The 26,061-nt window shown below is 33.7% G+C and overlaps 3 protein-coding genes across 7 annotated transcripts; 1 reads left to right on the forward strand and 2 right to left on the reverse strand.

Moving 5' to 3' along the window:
* Positions 1-1,599: 1,599 nt before the first annotated feature.
* Positions 1,600-6,522, reverse strand: LOC110611343 (eukaryotic translation initiation factor 3 subunit B). The gene is made up of 11 exons (XM_021751606.2): positions 6,194-6,522; positions 5,593-5,830; positions 5,279-5,425; positions 4,839-4,967; positions 4,331-4,459; positions 4,167-4,250; positions 3,954-4,078; positions 3,666-3,864; positions 3,050-3,582; positions 2,719-2,830; positions 1,600-2,270 (listed from the first exon to the last, which is right to left on the reverse strand). The coding sequence occupies exons 1-11, from the start codon at positions 6,313-6,315 to the stop codon at positions 1,926-1,928; spliced, it is 2,163 nt and encodes a 720-aa protein (XP_021607298.1). The 5' UTR covers positions 6,316-6,522; the 3' UTR covers positions 1,600-1,925.
* Positions 6,523-7,806: 1,284 nt separating this feature from the next.
* On the forward strand, positions 7,807-11,521 carry LOC110610917 (lariat debranching enzyme). Of its 2 annotated transcripts, none has more exons than XR_006350145.1 (10): positions 7,807-8,026; positions 8,110-8,267; positions 8,360-8,481; positions 8,586-8,779; positions 9,074-9,256; positions 9,350-9,468; positions 9,589-9,728; positions 9,983-10,102; positions 10,647-10,999; positions 11,049-11,521. XR_006350145.1 is itself a non-coding variant. In XM_021750994.2 (10 exons), the coding sequence occupies exons 1-9, from the start codon at positions 7,904-7,906 to the stop codon at positions 10,733-10,735; spliced, it is 1,248 nt and encodes a 415-aa protein (XP_021606686.1). In that variant the 5' UTR covers positions 7,807-7,903; the 3' UTR covers positions 10,736-10,763; positions 11,045-11,521. The 2 variants fall into 2 exon arrangements, 1 of the variants encoding a protein (XP_021606686.1); XM_021750994.2 differs by having other exon boundaries at positions 10,647-10,763; positions 11,045-11,521.
* An 871-nt stretch (positions 11,522-12,392) lies between these two features.
* LOC110610916 (dynamin-related protein 3A) lies at positions 12,393-25,512 on the reverse strand. 4 transcript variants are annotated; one of them, XR_002487292.2, is made up of 21 exons: positions 24,962-25,510; positions 24,387-24,669; positions 24,221-24,249; positions 23,990-24,091; positions 23,344-23,412; positions 23,157-23,216; positions 22,814-22,927; positions 22,134-22,188; positions 21,842-21,951; positions 21,501-21,593; positions 21,293-21,385; positions 21,070-21,207; positions 20,591-20,677; positions 19,981-20,035; positions 15,856-16,004; positions 15,608-15,751; positions 15,348-15,400; positions 14,717-14,816; positions 13,680-13,797; positions 12,632-12,815; positions 12,393-12,542 (listed from the first exon to the last, which is right to left on the reverse strand). XR_002487292.2 is itself a non-coding variant. In XM_021750991.2 (20 exons), exons 1-19 carry the CDS (start codon positions 25,325-25,327, stop codon positions 13,708-13,710), a joined length of 2,190 nt encoding a protein of 729 aa, XP_021606683.1. In that variant the 5' UTR covers positions 25,328-25,510; the 3' UTR covers positions 12,428-12,815; positions 13,680-13,707. The 4 variants fall into 4 exon arrangements, 3 of the variants coding, with proteins under 3 accessions (XP_021606683.1, XP_021606684.1, XP_021606685.1); XM_021750991.2 differs by having other exon boundaries at positions 12,428-12,815; XM_021750992.2 differs by lacking the exons at positions 12,393-12,542; positions 12,632-12,815 and adding an exon at positions 12,836-13,478.
* Positions 25,513-26,061: the final 549 nt, after the last annotated feature.

Raw genomic sequence — 26,061 nt, forward strand, 5'->3', positions numbered from 1 at the left:
TGAATTAAAGGATTATAATCTGGTTTATTCATAGTGGATATATATTAGGATCCCTCACAAGCTCATAGCAATTTAAATTCACTTATATAGATCTTAGTGGAAAGGCCATTTTCTCCACTTTACCATTTGTAATTTATAAATGATCTTAAATTGGCCACTAATTAGCACTTCCCACTTGTCAGAGTTCTTAGGAATTTTTTTTTCTGATCATAAAATCCTGAATTTTTTGGATTTTTAAATTTATATTATTATTTTAATTTTATAAATTTTAGTATAAACTATCATTGAAATTTTTTTTTATCTAATTGTCTACTTTACTGTATTATATATATATATATATATATATATATATATATATATAGAATTAATTCTAATAAATATAAAAATAATATATTTTATTTATCAATTATAAAAAGCATAAGATTATTATATGTTCTGAAACAAAAAATTATTGTTTAGTAACGTTAGAAATAACTAAAAACTTATAATTTATTTTCTTGATTATATATTTGCAAATTACTTCCACTTGCTAAATTAAGTAAACAGTAACAATATTATAATTTATATTAACATTTTACTAAAATCAAATAATATATATTTTTATAATTAATTTAAAATTTTATATTCCATAATTTTTTTTGAAATAAAAATTAGAGATTAGAGAGTAGAATCAAATCTTTATCTCATAATTTTTTTAAATATTTTTTTATTATTATTTTAAAATTATTGTCCATTTTTCAATTTTATATATAGTTAATATATAAATAAATTATTATAACTCTATTTAAATTTACCATATTTTTAAAACAACATCTTATTACATGGTCTTAAGAATTCCAATAATCAACACTTTGTCTATGGCTGCTTCTACCAACCCATAAACAAGTGTTGTTGCCAACAGAATTTGGTGCATATATGTTGTATTTGATTGGGTTTTTTAAGGGAAAATGAGTGTCTAGTGGGTTTGGCTCACTTCCTTAAAACAATTAAATAAATGAAAATTTGGCAAAATTAGAAATATCTTCAACTTTGAATGAGTAGAAGTCATCACATCCTAACCTCTTTTACCTTTTTTTTTTTCCTCAGATTTATTTACCCACTTCTTTCTATGTGTATATGAATGTAAAGATACTTGCAATTAAATTAAATGTGAAGTAATAAATAGAATTTAACTCATTATTTTTAAAACTGATAAACTTCAATCAGAACTTAATTATAAATAAAAACGACTAAATATACACTAAATTCGTGAAAGCTGAGTGTTTTGTCTCCATTGATGTTTGGATTATTTGCTTTTGATATGTCTACATCTTATTTGAAATTAAAAATTTTATATATTTTTTTTCATTCCAAAAAAATATAATTATATATAATTTTATAAAAATTTATTTAAATTATTTTTATGCAAAATAAAACATATGCCAAACAGAAAGTTAATCATTTCATACTCAAACCCTCAAATCAAGTAATTTTTTAAGACCTTGGAGTATTTAACTTCCGAGACTAAATTAATTTATATTCTAAAATAACTCACAAATGAAATTAATGAGTTAAACCTCCCCTTACATTCCAAGGCAATACAGACAATAAATCCCATGATACACAAGAGACAATAGAAAAAATTATCTGAAGAAATAGGATACATCTCACTAGTTAGTTCAACCACAAGTATAAGCATCATGATAAAAGTGAAATCCTTATCATGACTAACAAAATTTAAGAAATTAATACAAATCCACAGGGATGTTAGATGAAGAAAAACAACTACCATTTAGTCCCTACAACAAAATTCAAACACCAAAACTAAAATATCGAATCCCTGTGGCGAAGCTTTTCGTGTATCTCGACAACTTCGATGCTTCTAGTAGAATCTTAATCTTGGATGGAGGAAGATGTATGAGCTCTCGAGTTGATGTTAATACTGTCTATTCCTGTCCAAAATCAAATGAAAGAACCTCCTCTGCAACATCCAACAGCTCCTCAACTTCTATTTCTTTGGCCTCGTACTCCTCTTCTTCGTCACTGGCTTCTCCATCCCTCAACTTCTGTCTCTCCAATTTTTCTTCTTCATGCAACAGTTTCCACTCATTCACCCATTTATCCCATTCATCCTTCAACATTCTCCGCTTCTCTCGGTCTTGCTCACTCAATTGCAATGAAACGTCTTGGTCCTCTGCCTCATATTTCTTACTATACTTCTTCAAATTGTTTGCTATTTCTTCTTCCTTTTCTGGACTCAAAAAGGAGGGTGGCCTTGGGCGCCACAAGAACTATAATAAATGATACAAAATCGATAGTCAAGCAATGATGGCAATATGCGAGCCAAGGAAAACAAGCAACAAGACTCTTATTTGTCATGATTCAACACGTAAGAAAAGTTCATCCATTTTAACCAAGACCAATATACAAGAAACCCTCTCTTTGAATGCCACTTCACTTAAAAAATGAAGTATTAATATTACCAAGACAGTTCAAATTAGTAGATATCCTGGTCGATTACTCACTTACATTATGCCAAGAATTCAGGAATTGAACTCCACTAGGTTACTCCATGTCATGTAATCCAGCACAGAATCAATAAATACACAAGACAAGTGAATATTCAAGAAACTACAGTACCAGTATAAAGCGAACGCGGTTGGACAACTAAATAAGACAACACTTCTACGGTCCTGCCAATGCAACTAAGTGAGCTCTCTGTAGAAATATTAATCTTACCTGGAAGAAATGATCCTTAAGTATCCGATAGAGTAGCTTGCCACTGAAAGACCAGATATTGAATCCATTTTCCATTTCATGATGAACTGAAGTCACTGAAGTTGCAACATACCTACAGATGGGACATCCATCACAATCATAATAAGAATACAGGAGTGAAGGAATCTTTGCTTGATTGCTTCCAATTATCAAGATAAGATAAAACCAAATACTATGCATTTAAATAAATAGAATTATATCTGTGCACTTTCATTCACTTCAAAAACAAAACCACAATCATGCTCAAAGACACCTCCTGTATTGTCTCTACAAAGTTTCTACATAAAATTACCTCCCTGTGGGATCCCATTCAATGTCTGTTGCCATAAAATGCTCAGTTGTTGCCATAGTCTCAAGCTCGTCTACATTATAGAATTCCAATTGTCCATTAAAACCCTTCAGCCCAGCAAGTAATATATAGTGGCCAGCAGGTGACCAGAAAAGAGCATTTGCCTGTTTGCCTTTGAGCGTAGTAAGCTTTGAAACCCGGCCAGTATGATGAGCAGTCCTCATTGAATAAAAGCTTACATCAGGCCTTGGGCTATCCCCATGAATAACAGCAAACCTATGACCCTTTGGCTCCCAAGCAAAGGCAATGATCTTGTCATTCTTATTGTCAAGTTCCAACACCTCAATGGGTATGTCTCGCTCTTTTATCCGGAAGAGCTCAAAGCCCGTGTATGTGGTCCTCTTTGATTTTGTATACCGATCAACCTTTACAGCAAGATAATCCCCATTGCTTTGCCAGTACATTTTACAATCACTAACACTGAAAAGATTCTTCTGCCTTAGTTCCTCTTTACTGGGAATTTGAACAAGAGACACCTATGGATTTCATGATTATAGAAAAGAGGTTAGAACAGCACTAGGAAAATTCATTTCTTATTCTCTTGGAGACAAGAACTCACCCTGGCAGGTTGGTTACCACCAGCAAGTTCAGGAACAAAAAGTGCCAGAATGGGATCAGTGGGCGACCAACTGAAGTCCATAACATTTTCAACCTTCAGAGACTTCTTGTCAATCAGACTGAAGGTCTCAGTCTCATAGACAGAAATCATGTTTTTCCCAATTTTGGCAAAGTATTTGTCATCTTTTCCACCACCCCACCTGGAAAAGGCAAAGTAATACTCCCTCAAGCATAATAACTAATGACAAATATGTTCCATTTCAGCACCAAACAGAGAGTTTAAGGAAACCTGAAAATGGGCCACGACACCCCTGTAACACCACCAGTTCCGCCAATTGCAAATTCATCAGCGCTACCCTTGAAATCTCTCATCACTTTCCCAGTTCGTACATCAAAAATATTTATCACAATCCTCTGAACAGCAAGAAATGTTAGTATAGAAGGGGGAAAAAAGGAACACACACACAAAACAAATCATGAATGGCAAAATAGGAAACCTCACATTTGCATCACGAGGATTGCTTGGTTCATGGCTGCTGTAGGTAACCAAATATTTCTCAGCAGGAGAAAAGTCAATCAGTTTAACCTGCAGGAGATATTATTAAAACCAAGTATCATGAAGACAAAATTTCAGATAAAATACAGACATAGAAACTGAGGCCATACCTGAGGATGAGCATATCGCATTAACCTATTAAAGGCACTTGAACCACCCCAGACAGCGGCACCCTGCCTGTGAACTGTTGCCAAGTATGTTCCAAGGGGGGACCACTGTACAAAACTCTCAGTCCAATACTGCAAAGGTAAACACGAATGAGATCATTCACCAAAATGAAATCAAGAACAGGAGAAAAAAAATATAACTTGTAAGAAATGACAAAAGTGATCAATAAAACTTCTAAATAATATTCTTGGCAATCAATGAGAGTTAAAAAATCATTAAATGATATTATATAAGATGTGGTACACCCTGCTAATCTTTAGTATCTCTCTCCTCTGCTGACATACCTCCACACATGATTATGGAGGAAAAAAGAAAGAAAGAAAGGGTAGGGGGTGGAGAGGAGGAAGAGGTATTTTTTTCCTTTTTTTTGGAAGGGGGGAGGCAAAGAGAGAGAATATCTAATTGCAGAGTAACTAATTAAGAGAGCTTATAACAAAGTTTTTAACTCACAGAACGTTTGTAAACAGGATCAGGTTTCATCTGTCTTGCGTCATTCCAGAAAACCTCAGTATCTGAACCAGCACTTATTACAAATTGATCTCGGGCTTTTTCATCAGTAAGCCAATGTTGAAGATTTTCCTGTGATGTAGAGCAAGCAACATGGTAGATATAACTTAAAAACAGCGCACAAAGCAATCAAACGAGAACCTCAAACAATGGCACTCCATAAAACAAGAACATGACCTAACAAAATGGATATGAGAGCAAATGAAATAGAACTCCAGTGAGCACTTTCATGGCCTCTATCAAGTACCAATAACATGTCTAAACAAAATGCAAAAGAAGAGCCACTAAGTCGATTGGATGCCAAGTGGATCATTTACATTCAGGATAAGCAAATGATAAAGATAATCAAGCAGAATAGTGAGATAAATAGTTGAACTAATTACCCCGGGAACATATGGCCTGAATTCAGGAGGAGCCCACTCATCCGGAACTTTCATAAATTTTTCAAAATCATCAAACATGCTGACAGCAAAAATATGTGATCTATCCAACTTGTAACCATTTGTTTTCTCCTTAGCTAGCTCAGCTTCCTATAATTGAAAACACACAATTAATTAACCACTTAGGAACTTATTTCATAACTCGTGAACTAAAAAATAATGGTTGCAAAACCAAAATATATATATATATATATATGTATATAATGAAATGAGAGGAAGTAGCAGTTCGCAAACATGTGAATGAAGAACATAAATACCTGAGGAGTGTTATACTCTATAAAGCAGTAACCCAAGGTTTTCTGGGTTTCAGGATCAACAGGCATCCAGAGACCATCCTCCTTAATTACACCAATCTGGCCATAAATTTTCCGAATCACACCTTCAAGCTTATCAAATTTTTCTCGGGGAACAACTGGTAGATTATCAACAACAATAATGTTACCAAAGCCAGTCTCAAAATCCAGCTGTTCTTCCTGGTAAACATCTTCATCATCGCTGCCAAAAAAGCAAGGCAGAAGTCAGAATTGAACATGCTGCAGACTGATCAATCATATCATAATGGAATTTATATTGCATAACCTATGTAAACAGGAACAACAAGAAAACTGAACAACATAGCTATAACTAATTTTAGGAGCAACCCCCCCCCCCCCCCGCGAAAGGAAAAAAAAAATTCCCAACCCAGCTGGGAAACTGGGTAGTTATCTACTATTTCAATTATCCTCAAGTGCCACATTAATACAAATTAACGCATGTAGAAACTAAAAGACAACTGGCCTCAGCTGGTCACAGTACTGCAATAACCAAGAGATAGAAGAGGGAATTCAACTTCTTCAAGTTCAATAGAAGTTTACTTACCTAATGATTCCAAAATTTTCGCCACGAGGAAGCTGAATGGAGTTGAGATCGACGAGAGAGAGATCAATACCAGCCGCGGCCGCCCGAGACTCAATTTCATTCATTATCATAACGTCCGCCATGATTTCCTTCCTTCGCTTTTGGGGTCCTCTCTCTAGAGTCTAGAGAGAGAAACAGAAGCAATTGTTGTCTGGAGATAGTGAAATATGGATTTCGAGTTCTGGACTGCCGGAAGACTGAGAAACCATAGACTTGTGTTTTCTTCTTTAGGGTTTTTGGCAGTTTGATTTTTGAGACAACGGGTCGGTCGGTTCCATGAGTAAAATTACGAAAATAGCCACAAGCTAATCAAGGGTTATGTTGGGCCTTTCGCGAGACAGATTGACCCAAAACTTCCATCCAACTTTTTCCGAAATTCACGCTATATGAAAGTGTTTTTTTGAAGTCTAAATCCTCTCATATATTTTTTTATTAAGACTAAATAAATCTAATTTTAAATTTTTATCAAATAAACCTACAATTTTGTATTAAAAAACCAACAATCCCTAAAATTGTAAAAATATTATTTTTATAATAAAATATTATTTTATATTTTAAATATAAAATATTAAATTTTTTCTGAATAATTAAAGAAATTCAGAAATAATCTATTTTATTGTTAAAAATTAGAGAAATAATATTTTATTATCAAAACAATTAGTATTTTAATATATTTAAATTTAAATTTTATTTATTTGTAAAAAAATTATATTTAAATAATATTTTTTATAAAAAATATTTTACAATGATATAAAATTATTTCTTATTATTAAATTTTAATTTAAAAATAAAATTTATTAATAAATTTATATAAAAATTTAATAAAAATATTAATACGTAAAAATGACTTTTTAAAATTATTTTTTATAAATAATTTATTTTTTATAATTTTAATTAAAAAATATTTTTTATTTATTAGATTTTTTAAATATTCTAAAACACTAAAAAATATAAATAATATTTTTTTAAAAGTAAAACTATTTATTTTATTAATAAAATTAACTATCGATAAAGAATTAAGAATTTTTATTTTTATAAAAAATAAAATATTCGACTTATAACTTAAAATAAAATCTTTTAATATAATAACTATTTAATTATTAACGCCATAAATCTGTCAAAATTATTTATATATTTTAAAATTTAATTGAATTATATGTGAAAAATATCTTCATCATACATAAATTATAAGTGATGGTCGGAATATTTGTGAATTTTTTAATAGAAATAATAATATTTTTTAATAATAATTTTTTTATCGATAGGCAATATATGTATATTGTCTTTTTTTAGAGAAGAGAAAATAAAAAGTTAAATTTAAAAAATATAAAGATGAGAGTTAGAATCACAAAAAATGAGAGAAGAATTTTTTTTTTACTCTATAAATAATGTTTTTTAAAAATCTTTTTCATAAAATAAAATAAATGAAACCTTATTGATAATATATGAATTTATATAGAAAAAAAAGATATTAGAAATTTGATTTTTCTTTTTTCGGATATGAAAGTTAAATTTACGTAGTCACTGTAAATTGAAATATTAATTAAAAAAAATAATTTAGTTTTTAAAAAATTAAATTGAAATGACTGCGTCCCTGCGTGAGGCAACGATGATTTTAGCTTCTGCTTAAACCCTAGTGTCTTCCCAACCCAAATTATCAAAAATTGGAAAATGAAGATAGCTGTAGAGGGATGTATGCATGGAGATCTGGACATCGTCTACCAAACAATCCAACACATGGAAAGATTGAACGGCATCAAAATCGACCTTCTTCTCTGTTGCGGCGATTTCCAGGTAAAATTCGTATGTAATTGCAGTTCAAGTTTGTCTCTTTTTAAGAAAGTTCATGAGATATTGACTTTTGAGTTGCCAATTAGGCTGTGAGGAATGCGAGAGACATGGAGAGCTTAAATGTGCCGCCTAAATATCGCGAGATGAAGTCATTTTGGAAGTACTATTCAGGACAAGAAGTCGCTCCGATTCCGACCATTTTCATCGGTGGGAACCATGAAGCTTCCAATTATTTATGGGAACTGTAAGTAAATTTTATATTTTTAGCTTTACTTTTATGAGATGATTCTTAGAAGAAGAGATGCTGAGGGCACTAACATAGAAGACTTCTTTTAGATATTATGGAGGATGGGCAGCCCCTAATATTTACTTCTTGGGATTTGCTGGGGTGGTCAAGTTTGGCAACGTACGTATAGGTGGCCTTTCTGGGATTTATAATGCGCGAGATTATCGTTTAGGTTGGTTTATTTCCTCGTTCTTGAATACTTGGCTATACAATTATTTGGAAGCATTATTTTCAGGGAATTGAGACTGAATGAGATTTTGTGATTTTGGTGAGCAGGACACCATGAGAGGCCTCCCTATAATGAGAATACTATAAGGTCTGTATATCACGTTCGTGAGTATGATGTCCACAAACTCATGCAAGTTGAGGAACCCATTGATATTTTTCTTTCACATGATTGGCCTCTTGGAATCACTGATTGTGGGAACTGGCAGCAACTAGTTAGATATAAACGACATTTTGAAAATGAGGTGATTATAATCCATGTGTCAGTTAAGGAATGACTTCAGTGAGATTGCTATAAGTGATTATAAATTCATAATATTTCATACTGGAACAAAAATAATATAGGAGTTTATATTCTGGTATTTGAGAAATCAAATACTTTGTGCATGGAAAGGAAGGTGGCTTGCCAGACTACTTTGCCTGATAGAAATAACCATTTGGAGTATTTCTATCACGATGGTAGCTTTTTTTCACCACCAATTAACTTTTACACTGCCCAAACTCATTGTTCACATACAAGTTCTTCACTTTGCGTGCAGATTCGGGAAAGAACTCTTGGAAGTAAAGCAGCTGCTCAGCTGCTGGAAAAGTTGAGGCCTCCTTATTGGTTTTCGGCTCACTTGCACTGCAAATTTGCTGCCCTTGTTCAACATGGGGAAGGTGGCCCAACAACAAAATTTCTAGCACTTGATAAGTGTCTTCCAAGGCGCAAATTTTTGCAGGTGTGCATCATATATGTTATTGCCGATTATAACAAGCTTGAGCCATTGTTGGAAGGCTTGTCCCATCAATTCTGATATCCAATGATTTCACAGATTATTGATATAGAATCAGAATCTGGACCTTATGAGATTCAGTATGATGAAGAATGGCTGGCAATAACCAGGAAGTTCAACCCTATCTTTCCGTTAACATATAAAAATGCAAATTTTGGGTGTGTATGAATGTGAAATGACTATGCATTTGTCTTTCTTATTAGAGAGAGAGAGAGAGAGAGAGAGAGAGAGAATTCCCAGTTTTTGGCTGCTGATAACTTCGTGTTTTGATGTGATAGTGGTACACAGATTGAGATGCAAGATTGTCGACAATGGGTTAGGAGCAGGCTGCAAACAAGAGGGGCCAAACCTTTTGAATTTGCACAGACTGTTCCTTCTTATGATCCCAGCCAACTTGACTCAAATAATTTGTCTTTTGGTAAGGGTAATTTAGTTTTAGGCTTTTAGCTAGTGGTCAGTTGGCTTGTGTTTTGAATTGCTTATTACTTTAACAGATAAATTGTGAAATCTTATAGATGTAGCCTTGCAGCCTCCATGGCCTGTGAATTAAAGGATAATTATTGCTGTCATTCATTACCATTCTGGCATATGCATCATTTAGTTTAATAATGAAGGTTCAGAATGTGCAGGCTCTTTATATTGCTAGCTAAGCTAATTTCTCCTCTGCTGCAGATTGTCCTAGGAATCCTCAAACAGAATCTTTATTGCAGCTTTTGGAACTCCCTTATCTTCTTGATAGTGTATCAGAATCAAGGGGAACAACTTATGATCTTACCCCATTAATAAGGGGAGGTAAATTAATTTTGCTTTTCCTTGATAAACCTGTTACCGTAAATTTGATTTGGATGGTTTAAATAAGTCATTTATCAAAGTCTTTGCCTTCTTAAATCAAATCTGTTCTCTGGTTCCTGTTTCCTCCCGATACTTTCAGCTGGCAAGTTCTCCTGCAACACCAGCATCTCAATTTTAATCGTTCTCTATAATTGTTATTGATTAGTTTATTTGAATGGAAACAGGAATTGATCTTCTGTAGCGGAAAAAGTTGGTCATACCTGATAAATTTCTTCAGCATGAAACTAATGGAGAGATGTTTATTATTTGTTTATGTTCATGGTTGGAATTACTTTGCTTAATTTGTTGCTAATTCATTGGTTCCTGAAACTTGGTGCGTCTGCATGTATTTACATTGATAACACAGAACATTGTTTCTCCGTATGCAATTGATGCAAATATGGTTTGGATTATATTGTTTAAGATGTGTAATTTCATGAGATTAATATAGTTTGGCTATTGATTGTATTCTGTATTTTTTGAAACTAATTTTACAAATCTGTAGCCTCTTCTGTTGAGAATAGTGAAGAAATTCCCATTGATGATGTGGATGAGTTAGAAGAATCCGCAGAGGTTGATGATACAGAAACTTGAAACGAGTAATTTGGGAACTTGGACAAGGGTAATAATATCTTTTTACCATCTTTCTTTTTTCGGCTAAAGCTGTTATCATATCTAGCTCAGATTGTGAGCCTTCCTTTCCCCCTCGTTCTCTCTCTCTGTCTCTCTCTCTCTTCATTGTGAAATGTTTAATGAGTTATGCTGATTTTTCTTTGTTGAAAATATGTAATTGATTAACCAATATGCTTATGAAACACTTGAGAGCTTGTAATTCAAGGAACAAAAGTAGTAAATGGGGCCTTAATTGAACTAACTTGTTTTCAATTAAATTATCAATGACAGCTAGGAGAAGATGAAATATTGTTGTTCTCATCTATGATGCTGCATGTGAAAGAGTGAGTATTGCAGTCAATGAGTTGCAGATGCAAACGAGTTGGTTCACCAACTTTGCATCCATGAATGATGGCTGAAGGAACCCACAGATAAAGATGAAGCCGTGTTTGAGGTGTTGAATTTCGCTGTCCCATGCAAACGATGATGATTATTGATGGACAAAGAGCAGAAACTGAAGATTATACTTTTAGCTCAAATTACCACCCTAGTGGTTCTAAGTCATGTCAGTTTGCTTTGGGTTTTTCAATTTATAATGAATACCCGCTTCCACTGATTGGAATACTATTCTCCCAGCAAGTACCGTTGAGTGTCATATATATGTGATTAAAAACATTTACACACAATACTCTTCTCGCTCTCTCCTCTGTGTATCTCCAGTATTAATGGTAGCTGGAAATCTAGTGAAATTTTGAATTGTTAGTTTTAGCTGGCATTCACCTGCAAACGAATGAAATTGACGGAGCTGTCTTTGCTATATCAGGTAAGAGTTAGAATTTGATATTAGACATGACAAGGCCTTCAATGAGTCTAAGTTGTGTCCGGGTTAAATTAATTTAATAAATCATCATGAAGATTCAGCTGTTTTGGAACTCTGGTCGTAACTCTCAGTAGGGTGAACCAGAAAAGTCAATACTAATAAATTGTCAATCCCAAATAGCAAGCAGCTTCGGTGAATTTTTATGGACAAGCAGATGAGGAAGAGGTTAATATGATGAGCCTCAATTTTCTATTGGTGACTGCGAGACTAAAACCCCCCGTAAATGCATCTACAAATGCAGACATGTTTAGGTGGTCTCACCCCTGTTTGTCCCTTGAAGAGCTGAAATGCCTCGATTCTAAGACTAGAAGTGGTGTTCAAGACAGTAGCAAGCCACCCAAAATTGTCACGGAGACAACCATTAATATTTTCTTCTCTACCCATTTCTGTTAATTTTTCTCATTCTTGTTCTCTTCAGTCTTTGCTGCTGCCGAAGCTTCTGCCAGCCTTTCTTTTAACTTCTATGATGCTATACATCAGTTTAAATCCATAGTTACAAACACAGTGAGATCAGCTTCCTCTTCTGATCCAACCATTGCAGGGAAGCTCCTCCGCTTGGTTTCCCATAACTACTTTTGTCGAGGTAACTTTCATCTAAATGCAGCAACAATTAGCATATTATACTTTCAAGAGATTGTTACAGTCGTTGAACCACATGTACAACTCTTATTGATCAATTGCTCAATAAAGAAATGACCAAAATTGTGGCCAAAAAGATATTGCAATCCATTCGTTCTTGATACAATCTAGATATTGCACTACCAAGAATTTGTTCATGGATATAAGATTGCTCATGAGAAAAAATCTTCCTTATAAAATATTTACAAATGCCTGCGTCCAAAAAAGAATAGATTATCCGGTGCAGAGGCCTACTAAGGTTCTGTTTATCATTGTTGTTTAGAAAGCTGTCTGGAATAGCATCACCTTTAATATATTAGTCAGAGGTCATTGAAAATTGGTTTTAACTTAAATTTTTCACATATTGTGGTCATAAATACCTTAAAAAGACCAAACTGTTCTACAATTATTTTCGCTAACTGTTTTTGTAATCGCAGTTCCAAATAGGCTCTAATCTATCAACAAAATCTTGACATCACCTTTGCACTCTAGACCGTGTATGATTGTCCAAAGTTTGGCACCATTGTTTTCCCCAATTACGCCAAAGAAAACCCAATAATTATCCTGCAAACCAAAACGAAAATTGGTTTTATCATCACAGCAGAATATAAAACTGAAATGGTTGCAATGTTGTGCCGCATCAGTGCATTGGTGCTGCTACAAGGAAACGAAACAAAGCTAAGTGATCCAGCAAACCAGTCTCTTGGAGCTTTTTTCTGTTATGGATTCAGCTAAAAGAATACTTGAACTAATCTGTCCAGGGACTGTTTAGCACCCAGAGATGCTGGTGCCATTGCAAGAATTCTGGCGTTCATGTTATTCCATTACTGTTTTATCTGCCTTTTTTCTTTTTCTTTTTTTTTTTGGTTGATTATTCTATATGCAAACAGATTGGAGGATCTATCATCCAGATTCCAAAAGGTAGGAGAGATGGGAGGGCAACAACAGCAGCAAATGTGAGACCTAATATTTTAGATACAAGTCTTACTATCGTTGAAATCATAAAAAGTTTCTCCTCTGAAGAATCGAGAGTAGTTTTGTTAATTTGAGTTTCTGGCTCTTTACTTTTCTATTCTGCTAGCGTGTGTGTATACAGGCTTTGCCATTGCACTTGCTCACAGTGTGGGAGCAGCTCACTGCAGCACATTCAGTGCTCAGTTCAATTTTCTACCAATTCTTGTCCCCTCTCCCAAACAGAGCCTTAGCCGTTCAAAGCCTAACCACCAGCTGATTAAATGTGCAGTTAGCCATCTTTAACTATCACACCCAAAAATTAAACATATATATATATAACTGAAGCATTAATGTCCTTCAATTGATATCAACAGTTCCAGCAATTGAGCTAATAAGGTGATTGCTCATTCGAATAAGATAATCTAGAGGCTCTGGAGTTCATAGAAGATAGAATGTAAAGTGACCAGTTTTTACCTGTTCTTGATTGAAGATGGGATGAGTATCATCGAGGCAATCCTGTGATAGAATCAGTACTACCGATGCTTGAATGTGAATGTCTATATGACACTTCAGATTCAACCCCATTCAGTGTCTGCAAGAAAGTGATGAATCAGGTCCTTAGGCCAATAAGAGAGATTCTTGCATAAACTCAATCCACCACATGCATTTTCTATACTAAGTACTAACATGATTACAAGTATGTTATTTGACAAATTTTAAGTGGCATTCTTAGGAGATAATTTTTAGCAAGTTTTTGCAATTATTACCCATGGTCAAAATTTGAAATTTGAGGTTTCTGATGCAACATCTCATATAGTTAAAATTAGTTGATAATATTATGGTGTGCACCTTTATAAAACACTTTTCGACTTTTTGCAATTGCAGCCTCTATTTTAGAAGTTTGTACTAATTATAACCAATTAACGAATTGATTAAAAGTTAAACTTTTTGTTAACGAAATAAAAATAAAATTTCCTCTCCCCCCTACCCACCTTCTTGCTTTCTCTTCTCTATCTCCACCATCCTCTCAATATTAATTTTTGACTAATTTAGGTTAAAATTAGTGAGCTATAATTGAAAATGAACTTTTAAATTTATATTATAATTGCAAAAATAAAAGGTTTACATTTTTTTATTATTAGATGGATGCCACATCAGCAACGACATACAAAATAATGAATTTTTGCTTGGTTAAATGACATGCCAGCAGCCCCAATTCTTAATATTGACCTGAGGATATAATTGTAAAAAATATTTAAAATTGGATTATACTTTCCTAATAAAAAGATTGCATATATTTGCAAAAAGCAATAAATCTTTGGATTTTTTTTTTTTGACAATGAGGCCTTTTTGTCTTCAGGTATATGTACAAGTGGTTAGCCATAGTCCATATGTCATTGCTTGTAAAGATAACAAATACAGAGTACGAAAAAATAATAAATAGCAGTAAAAGCTAGAATTTTAGAACGTCTAAATCCCAGCTAACAGATGCATTAACCTAGAATACTAACCTGAATTACTTGTTCCAAAACATGGAAAAGTCCCCGAGCATGTTTTCTTTTTGCAACAATGTCATCCTCTTCCTGCAATAGCTCTTCGAAAAGGTTGTCCCTAATTGTTGGCGTTAAGAAATGTTCAATATTTTGAAATCATCTATTCATGCAAGCATTACAATATTGTCCCAAGAAAGTAAATCCCTCCCATGCTTCCACATTCTGCATTTTATGAGCAAAGTCAAGGGATCAATGATTCAAAAATAGATGGCCCTAAATTTGATACTTTGCAACTTTCCTATTCCTCAGGTTGCACACCTTTTTCACCACCCAACAAATACACTTCTATTATTATTAATTTATCATTATTATTATTATTATTATTATTAATGTCAATACTATTATGAATTGGTAGGATGCTTATATCAATAACCATTCAAAACATAATAAAAACACAAAGTGGTAGATGTTCCAAAGCTCTAATCAATGTATATGCACACCACAAGGTCATTATCAATAAAAATTTTAGAAAGTCTTTTGGAAATGAAATTCTAATCCCATAGGAATTCAAGAAATTTGACAAATATAACCCTAATATGATGCTTTATCAAAAAAACTTTAAACTATACTAAAAATATCTTTTGCATACCTGTAAAGTTTTTGTATCAAAGTGTTGTGAAGTTCCCTTTTTGCATGATTGACCTAAAGCATGTGAAAAAATTAATCCATTTAGATGAGCTGGGAAAGGTTTCAAAAGGAAAGAAAAAAAAAATTTAGAGCTATGAAGCAAAATGATGAAATGACCCTCACATAAAACTGAGTCAATGGACAAAGAAGAAGATAAGAGAATTACCAAATAGTGCATCATAAAACTAAGTCAACAGACAAGGACAAAGATGATAGAATTACCAAGTAGTGCATTATAACTTTAGGAACTAAGTCTTGAATGCTCTCCTTGACTATGTCATAGTATGACCTCAAAAGCAATTTGGTTGCAATTATTTTCATTGCTTCATGGTCTGTCACTTCTGATGGCCTCAGTACGGATGGAGGCTGCAATTACCACAGCCAATAAGAAGAGAGCTTAAACCAAATATATACATAAGACGTTCAAAACATAGATATGAAAACTAAGGTTTTCTAAAGCACAATATTACCTCTCTCAATTTGATTGTTGATGATGAACGAGACTTGTCGGATGAATGCTCTGTATCATGAAAAGTTCGACCAACAGATCTGCTAGATGAATTCTCCATAGAAGATGCCTTGCTTCCGAAAATGCTCCAACTCCTGGATGAATTAGCACCTAGGTAAATAAAAAATGAAGTTAGCTTATGCAAATGGAAACCTCAAATCCTTTCTAAATTGCAGCTGCGCAACAGCACCTGAAACAGTCAAGGAAATCTAATCTTACCAACTTAATTTTTCATCTTAAAAATAAAAAGTTATTAGTTCTCATAGGAAATTAAATTACTAGCAGCATTTTCACTATTTAAGAATTTTATTAGGGTTTATATAAATATTTTATTATATTAAGAAAGTTGAATTCCTAATATGTATTTGATTAATATTTTCTTGTTTTATGATTTCCAATCCTAGTAATAGTGGATTAACAATTCCACTCTAAATACCTATATTCTTTAACTATTTCAGCAGACTTTTGTTATTGACAAGATGATACTTTTGAGAATTAATACAAAATTGTGAATTGCTTCTCATCCCTTTTTGAGTGTACCATAGTGGTCAACACAAATTTGGTTTCATAAATTTTTTATCCATATTCTTCCTAACCAGACGAAAATTAATAGAAGTAGAAATAAAATTGAAATTTGTGGCCTTTTATCATTATTTTTTTACCTTTTAGCTGCCTACTACCTTTCTCCCATTTTTTCTAGCTCTACCACTCCCTTCCATCAAACCATCCACCACCACAACCAAAGAGTTATCCATTGCCGACCAACTTCCTCTGTAAAGAGGGGGGGGGGGGGGGGAAGCAGCCCATCTATCACCACAAAACAAAGCCTAACCACTATCCTTCATTAAACTATTGTCATTGATCACTTGATAGTCACAACTCACAACTCCTTTGCCAAATGATATATCAGCGCCAGTCAAACTCCAGTGCAAGTTCGACAGCCAAAGCTTGCCCACAGAAATAATTTTGATCAGATTAAGTTTTAACTTGACTCACAACAAGATCAAAATTATTAAAAAAAAAAACTGATTTCTGGTTCCTCACTGCCTTTAGGCAACTGCTAATCAACACCTCCCACCGTTGGTAAGTAATGACCGACATCTCTATATCAAAGATTCATCTGGGCAAAGCCTACCCCTAAACGCTTACACAGTTGCTATGAGCCCATGAGCATCTGATCAACCTCTAGCTCAGCAAACATGTCGCTAACATGCAACATCACATCAACAATTTTATAGAACCCTTTCCCCACTAATTTTGACACATTAATTCCAATTCTGACATGCTGTTCAAGTAGATACTACTATTTAAGGCTGATAAAAATTTTAAATGCCATATCCAGTGAGACTGATGCAGTGGAATGAAATTTAAATATTAATATCTGCAATTGATGACCACAAGGTACAATTAAATAAGATATGTACTTTGAGGAATTCATACGGTCCTCCTAAATTATTTTATGAATATTGAATCATCAAACTACTATGTTAAAGCATGGAACAAGGAATATATGTTTCAACTATGAGATACGAAGAAGAACCTTGAAGCATGGAAGGACAATATGGCTAGGCTAAAAGTAAGGTTGGACGTGATATCAAGAGTTCTTAAAAATATCATTATAAAGAACATACAAGGCAATAATTTGAGAGGGAAGAGTATGAAGAACACCATGAATCTTAAGCTTTGATGTTGAGATTTACCATGTCAAAATCGAAAATGATAACACTGAGTTGGAAAAACTTCAAACCTATTCTAAAGAAAGAAACTGGTGAGAATGAACAAAAAGAGCTTGAGAATTCAATCCTATGTACAGGAGAAAAATAGACTGCTAAGAGCAGTAAGTATCATAGGAAGAGTAGAAATAGAACTGGAGAATAAATTGTAATTGCAGTAGAAAAGTCAACAAAGGGCTACTGGGGATTTGGCGTGAGCAGTTGGTAGGCAGTTCTGAAATTGTACAGAAATTGTGCACTAGAGGGTCATAAGTCTCTGACAAGGCCATTGTAAGAATATTATCAATGAACTTCTATCTTCTCTCTCTAAATTCTCTTTTTCTATTCTCTTTCTAGTTTTTTTCTCTATCTTCTATCTCCTTTTCTATGTAATTCTTCCTCTTCTTCTTCTCAAGATAACAGCCTGTTAGGTTCCTATGCTATCCTAAAATTAGGCATCAAAGCTTGGCTTTGACGTGGGATTGCTTCCAAATCTTCTTATTGGAATTGGTCATGATCAGATAAATGGGAGACTTCTCAAATCCAAGTCCTTTTCTCTATTCTTCTTCCTTTCTCCAAAATTATTTCTTCCCTCTTCCCTAAGATTTTTTTCCCTTCTTCCTCTATTTCTTTTTCTTTCTTTCCCTGAATTTTCTTCCCTTGTTTCCCTTAAATTTCTTCCCTTTCCTTTCCTTCAATTCTTACTCTGTTTCTTCTTCTTCTTGGCAAAACCCTGTTTTGTACTCTTTTCCTATGGAAACTCTGTCTTTCTTAAATTCTTGAATCAAATTCTTTGTTCTTCCATTGTTTTCTGATTTTCTACTATTCTTTTCTTTAATGCCTAACTTCCAACATTTCAAGACCTTGTTTCTAGGAATTCTTGAAATTTTTGTTCTTCCTCTAGAACCAGAACTTTAAATACAATCAAGTCATCAAAGACATGGAACTACAACCATGGCTGAAAAGAGAAATTGCTGAGTCTTTTTGAACGTTTAGGAGAGAAATATAAAGACAAAACAAGACGCTGAAAAATGGGATCAAAGATTGAAAAAATTGGGTGAATCGACACAAATGCAAATGGGAAATATTGCAATCTCTAAAGTTGCATTGCAGTCTGGACCATTCCTGAAGCCTATTGAAGAATCTCATTGTGATATTGCAATTTAAGAGGATAGTGGACCTAAATTGAGTGCTTTAATTATAGATGACAAGATCCCTGATGTCAAAAATGAAAGACAAAAGTTGGAATTAGATATGAGGCTTCATGATGGTGAAGAGGAAGAGGTTGATATTGTTGGTAATCGAGAGAAGAATGATTAGATTGCTTAAGCCTCCAGAAAAGCGAAGGTGAAGGGTTGAAGATGAAGAAAATCTGATTTCTAAGGGCCAGGAATAGCATTTCTTTTGGATTGCAACTGATTCAGGTAACTTTGATAAAAATTCTCTCTAAAATTGAAATAAGCACAATAGATGGAAGTGATCCTAGTGTGCACTCCAATTGCACAGCCCAAAGTCTATAGAACTCAGATTTCAATGGTGCAATGGAAGTGAGTTGGCTGTACCAATTCAAGAGGGAAAAACTGATGAATTGGAACAAAAATTGGATGTTGATGAATACTTTGTTATTGCTGGAGAAATGTAAGTCTCAAATAGCTAAGTGCAGCCCTCAAATCCAAGTGACAATGGTATCATTCTTGATCCTTACTCTATTGAAATTTCAGAAAACATTTAAAATATCTGGAATTCTACAAGTCAATTGAGAATGGTATTCTTTCATTGTTGAGATTCTTTAGGAGGTTTTCCATAAAGAAAGAAAAAGGGAATTGGGGCAACTGGAAACATTGTGAGGAGGTGGCAGTAATTTTTTGTGGTTTCCTATTTCTATGGGGGATAAATGAGAGGCATCAAGAAGGCAAAATAAGAAATTAATCCTCACAGAGCTTTCATTAACCTAGTAATTCTTAAGTGTTAGCAGTAGGGCTCTATTTCTCTGCAGAGGTCACTCTAAGAATATTATCAATGAAATCTTCTATCTCCTCTCTCTCTCTTAAATTCTCTCTTCCTATTCTCTTTCTAATTCTTTTTCTATATTCTATCTCCTACTCTGTCTAAATCTTCTTCTCAAAATAACTGCCAACGAAGGTTCCCATCCTAAAACAGTATTTGATTTTGATTGAAGAACTGAACCAGATCAATTTGATTTGGTTTTTGGTTTAATGGTTTAGATTGATTAGTGTTTCAATATACATTTGGTTTTAGGTATGGTTATTTTCATAAAAAAAATACAACATATATTTCCTATCCACCAAAACAGTCCAACACTAATTTCTTATCTGATTCACAAGCCATGGAAAGCTTGATAGGCAAGAGATTACCTGCAGTATTACCTGCAGTTGATGTTTTGTCATTATTTGACTGGGAACGAATTTCCTGCCAAAAATAAAGCATAAAGTGCCAAAAAGAAAAAGATGATTAGATAATCTACTAATACATTTAACCTCCTTTCTCCCCTTGGAGCACTATGTTCAATTTTCTCCCCATTTGAAGTGGACATTCTCCACTCTCTTTACAGGAAACTCATTTCTTTGCTGCAAATAATCTTTTTGAATAAAGTTTAACCCAAAATAATTTATCACTTGATGACACCATTGACAACGGGCCTAAAAGGAAAAGCCTGGATCTCTAGCCATTTTCAGGTGTTGATATCATTGTTAAATCAACAATATCTTGAACCATGTTGATGAAAGGACCAACAATTTTGAGATGGGCCCAAATAAGCACCAATTATACAATGAAATTAATCTTAAAAACCATAAAGAATTCTGGAATCTAGATGCATTCTATCCTGCAAGAAATTCTTAGTACAAATGAATTTCAAATCCTGAATTCATAGTTCGGATTTTTAACCCAATAACCAGAATAGATTAACTGAAATGCAAAAGAATATTGTTCCTAAATATAAACTTGGCCAGTCATAGCTAATACCTGTGACGATTTAAGTTGTTGCGTGGCAAGTTCAACAGCTTTTTCCCCACCGATAAATCTTGGATGTGAAGAATTTATGTAATCCATCTAAATTTATTAAAAGGACAATAAACTTAGCATTCAAGTCAAATATAACAAATCAGAGAATGTAAAAGTTCAATATCAATATGAAAATGTTTAGTCCACTGAATTTACACTGTGTTGAACATGTACATGTAAAGAAGTAAAGGAATATTCAAATTGGAACTCACTAAGTTACACTAATCAAACGAGGTAATTACGAAAATCCATTCATGAAGGATTCTCGTTTCTTTAACAGCATTACCAATAACTTTTAGATTTTTTCATTTTGATAAGTAACAAATAGAATATCTAAATAAAGAAAATTTAGCCTACCGCACGGTTATACTAATGTACATTATTCAATGGGAGAACACAAATAAGAGAAGGGGAAGGAGGGGAAGAAAACAAGAAATTACCTCAATCTCAATAATGTTTGTTATCATTCTCTCAGCCGGTTTTACACCATCATGCAAGAACTTTCCAATAACTTCATCTAGACGCCTTCTCAAATATGGATATCTCTGTAATTCAGTTGCTTGAACAGAATGGCTGATCTGTGGTAAAAAGAATTTCTTTTCATTATCTATCATGGAAATGCATAAAAAATCATGTGAAAGCTTCCTATATCACTAATATAACCTTTATCATTTCATCATAAACAAATCTTAGACATTGGAGGCTGGGGTCTAACAGTCGTGCCAATTGTCTTCTAACCAAAACTTCAAACGGAACCTGAAACATCAGTTCCAGATATGATCAACTCACTGCATAAAATCAAGACAAAGTGCAACCACTGAGAAGATGCAAAAACAGACGAACCATCGTATATAATCATCATGGCTCTCACCTCGGGCACAAACAAAGAACTTCTAGGACCATTAGCATTTTGAATTGCTATTTGAATATCATCATCGGTTAGATCTTCACAAGGATCTACTTCCTACAAAGACTCCAACGCAATTAATAGCAATGGAGATTTCAACAAATAAAATAGCAAAAGCATAGGAAATCTAACATCAACCACTTATAATGTAAATTATAGGTGCTCAGTGCAAAATGATGTCCTCACATTACGAGTATGACATCAAACAAACCAACAGGAAATTTAAGTTACAAATGCCTTTAGGTTTAAACAAATCAAAGATGGTAAATTTAAAATATGATGTTTTATTTAAATAGATTTGACACCTCCAAGCCCTTCAGAAAAATTGACTGAAAAATGTAGTGTATCCTGGCTCCTCCAGACAGCTCCGTTGTCAAAATCTCCTGACTTTTTCCATCCACCATTGCAGTAAAGGCTATTGAACAATTATCAAGAAAGAACAGTAGAAGTTATCAATTCGAATATACAAATAAAAATGGATGGATAAAGGGAACTGAATAAAAAACAGAGATTACACACCTAATGAAGAGAAAGCACTTTTGCAAATGCATCATACATATCAATCAAAAATCAAGGATTTAGAAGATGAAACTTCACCTTCACAATATCTTCTTAGGATGCTCAACAGAATGACTCCTTGACCTTGTTCTGCCTAGAGAATGACAACATGAAAATGGGAGGAAAACTAAAAGTAAGGAAAATATACTAACATATTTAGAGTCATGAACAGTAAAATATAATAAATCAAAATTCCTTTTGGCATGCATAAGTGGGTTTGCACATGAATGTGAGCACACACGCAAAAATATGAATATGAACAGGTGGATGTGTGTGGGTATCTAGAAAAAGTTGCAACTACATTCACAGAGCAAGAAGTAGCTAAGCCTTTAGGTGATACAGACTTGTATATAATCATATAAGCAATTCATGCATGATTATACAAAACCAGTTGGCAAAACTGGTTGTATGCTGACATTCTTAAAATGCTCATCACAACCATAATGGAGATTTAAAACTTCCCCTCTTCCTTAGTCCATTGAAAAATTATACAAATAATAGGCTGCATGCGGATTTGTAGTCCTAGGAGCATATAGTATTAACAAGAAAAAGATAACAGTTCAACTTTAAATAGATATTTGGTTGAACAAACACTGCCAGAATGCCAACTACATGAAAAGTTACTAGTTCAACTGAATGAATTAAATTGCATTTATCACTACAAATTGCAAAAGCTATGTAATAACTCATACAATTTCTCATGCTAACCGTATACATACTTTTGACTCCATGTCTTCACCATATGCACGCAGCTCTTTTAACACAACAACCATACGAGCATTCAACTCAGCCTTCAAATTTGGAAGAACCATTCTGATATGCTGTTCCAAGATCTGAAACAGACAATCAACAATCACCTCATAAAGACATGAAAAAAGAAAAGGCAAGAGTAGTAGCTGAAGGAAAAGAAGAATGAGTAAAAGAAGATTATTGGAGGCAAACCATGTAGTTGAATAATGGCTGGTCAATCTAAGAGGTAAGAATAAAGCATACAATTTTTCACGTGCATTTCAGATATTCAAGCAAAGAAGAAAATTTATTTTAGGTTGCACTAGGACCAACCTGATTCAGCTTCTTTGCTAATTGGGGAATTCCACATTTATCAGAGAGGCCATTATATACCTTCAGCAGCACAGCATTAAACAATTGTAAAATATCAAACCAACCCATTCATTTAAATAAATTAAGAGAGAGAGAGAAAGAGAGATTAGAACTCTTTTTAAAAAATTCTTGGAAGGGGTGGAGGTACAGGATGATCATGGAAGAACCGCTCCTCGCGTACAAGTGCATCTTGAATGCTCCGGTTATAGTTAATATCCTATAACACATCAACATGTAAATATCCAAGCTACACAGCACAATGTACTGACATATGTTCTTGATCTTTAACTGAACCAGGATAGAAATGGGTTTCAGAAAAAACTGATAAAAAATGGAATTTTAGGAATTAATTTGTTATGGATCTTCCCATTCATTTTTTCAACATTTGGCAACTGAAATATGGTTATATTATAAATTGCAAATATTTGTGTTACCAACAAAGAAATCATGACAATGAAAAACAATTGATAAGAGATCATGTTCACATTCATCCCCCTAAAACCAGTAGTATGTAAGTAGGACAAATTATTCATGAAGTTACAAACTGAAATTATCTAAAACAATAAATAAATAAACTTGCACAACGGATTATTAAAGGATATAACAAGATGAAAAAGAATGAGGACGAAGAAAGATTATTGATCCCAAAAGTTTTGTATAATTTCCTAATTGTCAGTAATGTCAAAAGCCAATAATAGAAGCAGCTGCAAAGAAGAAAATAGTAGTTGTAGAGATGATAACAATGCACAAAGCAAATAACTACAATACGAATAATGATCTTCAACGAGTCAGACCTCTTGACTGCGATTCACAACACCAATGTAACCTAGGCGAAGTGGAACAACTCTTCCAAGCAGAAAGTTACATGCATCAGTTCCTCTGTCCATTATATCAAGCTTCAGAGTGGAAGGAAAGAAGTAAAAGATGATTTAGTTGCTTGCAGCCATAATCAAGTCCAAATGGTGACTAAACTTTAAAATAGGAGGAAAACAAATTTCTTATTACAGAAAAATGATAATGCAAACCTTTGTTATTACACCAATTGTCCTAGAACCTGCAAGGTTGTGAGTTAGATGCAACAGATGCTAAAAATTAAATTAAAAGCTAAAACAGAATATATATATTCCTTAATGCTTAACATTATAAATGAATCTTATAATGAAGCAAACGAAAATCAAGTCATCAACCAACCCTTTGGATCAGCTTCTCTAGCCATCTGAAGAGCATCAGAATTAGCCAAATCCGAGTTGGCTGGGGTAACTGCTAATATGATACAGTTTTCTTGGGTGATATGGGCCATTATCATCTTTCTAATTCTTGCTTCTATATCACTCGGTTGATCTCCCACAGGAACCTTGGTAATGCCAGGTAAATCTATAAGGGTCATATTCAGAACATTTGGAGAAGAAATCTTCAATCGAATTTGTTTATCCGAAACTCCCTTGTTAAAACCTGCTACTCTTTCTGTCTCAGCCTGGAGTAATAGAAACAAGTCAAAATAAATAAATAAATAAAATAAACAGTACTTGCTGCTTTAAATCATAGTAATTCAATCTTCACAACCTACAATCAATTAATTTGCTACATTTATCATCCATTCACACTTGCATGATAAGCTAAATTGAAAAATCATCCTAAAAAACAACTCAGCGCAGAAGTCACTCTTCTCCAACCAGAAGCTCACAAACTACATCTGGGAACTATAATGATACACAAAAGCCAAGCAGTAGAACAAAATAAGTTAAAAACAATAATATAACAACAACCTGAATCTCTCTGCGAATTTTGGAGAAATCATAGAAACGCCTGGCAGGCAAGTGTCGAAACTCGCCCCACTCAGCGCCATCATCATCAGGACTTACCGAACAATGCTCCAGCATCAAAACCAGTGGTCTACGAGTACAAATATCACAACCACGAGGAAGAAAGTCACGACCAACAAGTGCTTCAAGGACGCTAGACTTCCCGCTGCTCTGGCTACCAACCACCGCCACCTGCGGCAACGATATATTGAAAGATTCGAAGCCGACCGGAGCAATGATATCCTGCAGCTTATTGATTATTGGAATGACCGATGAACCGATCGTCGAAACCGGTTTCGCATTGGCATTGGGATTTGGCTTCTCACCCATTGTAGAGAGCAGAGATGATAGATAGCTTAGGAACGACGAGAGAGAGGAATATGAACAGTACTGTGAAGCAGAGAGTTTTGAGTTGAGAACCTCGCGGCATGGCTATTGGGAAAGGGGATTCCACGTTGAACAGTGTGAAGTGGACCCCGTGGAGACTGGTCTGGACCCACTGCTCTGCTGCAATACTTCGTTAGGATACTTAGGAAGTTGTTAGTGGTAAGGTACAGGTTTTTTTAGTGTGTTTCGTCTGTAGCATTATCTTTTTAGGACCGTGACGCTTTAGTTTACTTTTAAGTTTTAACAATGTATTTTTTTTTCTTTTAATAATTTACTCCAATAAATATTTTGGATTTTTCTAAGAAATTTTTAAATTTTTATAAAACTACTTAAATAGTTTCATTATTGAATTTATTTCTTTTAATTTATTATAATAATTTTTCTATTTAAAAATATAATTTATTAAGCGCAAACAGTTTGACGAATTAGATGAAACGAACTGCGTTTTGTATTTAAGATATAACTGTATTTAATAAAAATTTTTTTCTTTTTTAAAAAAACAATTTGATTTTTATGTTTATTTACATTCTTCAAAGCCTTCCGATACTTTCTGCATAAAGATATAAATTATACTTTTCAAAAGATAAGTTTTCTTTATAAAAGGAAAAAAAAACATAAGACATAGAAGTTACTTTTCTTGCTTTTTAAGAAACTTTCCTTCGCTTCTTTACATTGCT

The sequence above is a fragment of the Manihot esculenta genome, chromosome 3 (assembly GCF_001659605.2).
Source record: "Manihot esculenta cultivar AM560-2 chromosome 3, M.esculenta_v8, whole genome shotgun sequence".
Classification (NCBI taxonomy): Eukaryota; Viridiplantae; Streptophyta; class Magnoliopsida; order Malpighiales; family Euphorbiaceae; genus Manihot; species Manihot esculenta.

Excerpts from the sequence above, each read along its gene's own strand:
- LOC110610916 (XM_021750991.2), bottom strand. The coding sequence starts at position 25,327 with ATGGGTGAGAAGCCAAATCCCAATGCCAATGCGAAACCGGTTTCGACG. Across the intron at positions 22,928-23,156 it reads TAGCAAAGAAGCTGAATCAG|ATCTTGGAACAGCATATCAG; the intron begins GTTGGTCCTAGT and ends TGTCTGTTTCAG. Across the intron at positions 21,208-21,292 it reads TTTATGATGAAATGATAAAG|ATCAGCCATTCTGTTCAAGC; the intron begins GTTATATTAGTG and ends TTTTTACCACAG.
- LOC110611343 (XM_021751606.2), bottom strand. The coding sequence starts at position 6,315 with ATGGCGGACGTTATGATAATGAATGAAATTGAGTCTCGGGCGGCCGCG. Across the intron at positions 5,831-6,193 it reads GAAAATTTTGGAATCATTAG|CGATGATGAAGATGTTTACC; the intron begins GTAAGTAAACTT and ends CTTTTTTGGCAG. Across the intron at positions 3,865-3,953 it reads GTGTCGTGGCCCATTTTCAG|GTGGGGTGGTGGAAAAGATG; the intron begins GTTTCCTTAAAC and ends TGCCTTTTCCAG.
- LOC110610917 (XM_021750994.2), top strand. The coding sequence starts at position 7,904 with ATGAAGATAGCTGTAGAGGGATGTATGCATGGAGATCTGGACATCGTC. Across the intron at positions 9,257-9,349 it reads CAAGGCGCAAATTTTTGCAG|ATTATTGATATAGAATCAGA; the intron begins GTGTGCATCATA and ends ATGATTTCACAG. Across the intron at positions 10,103-10,646 it reads TACCCCATTAATAAGGGGAG|CCTCTTCTGTTGAGAATAGT; the intron begins GTAAATTAATTT and ends ACAAATCTGTAG.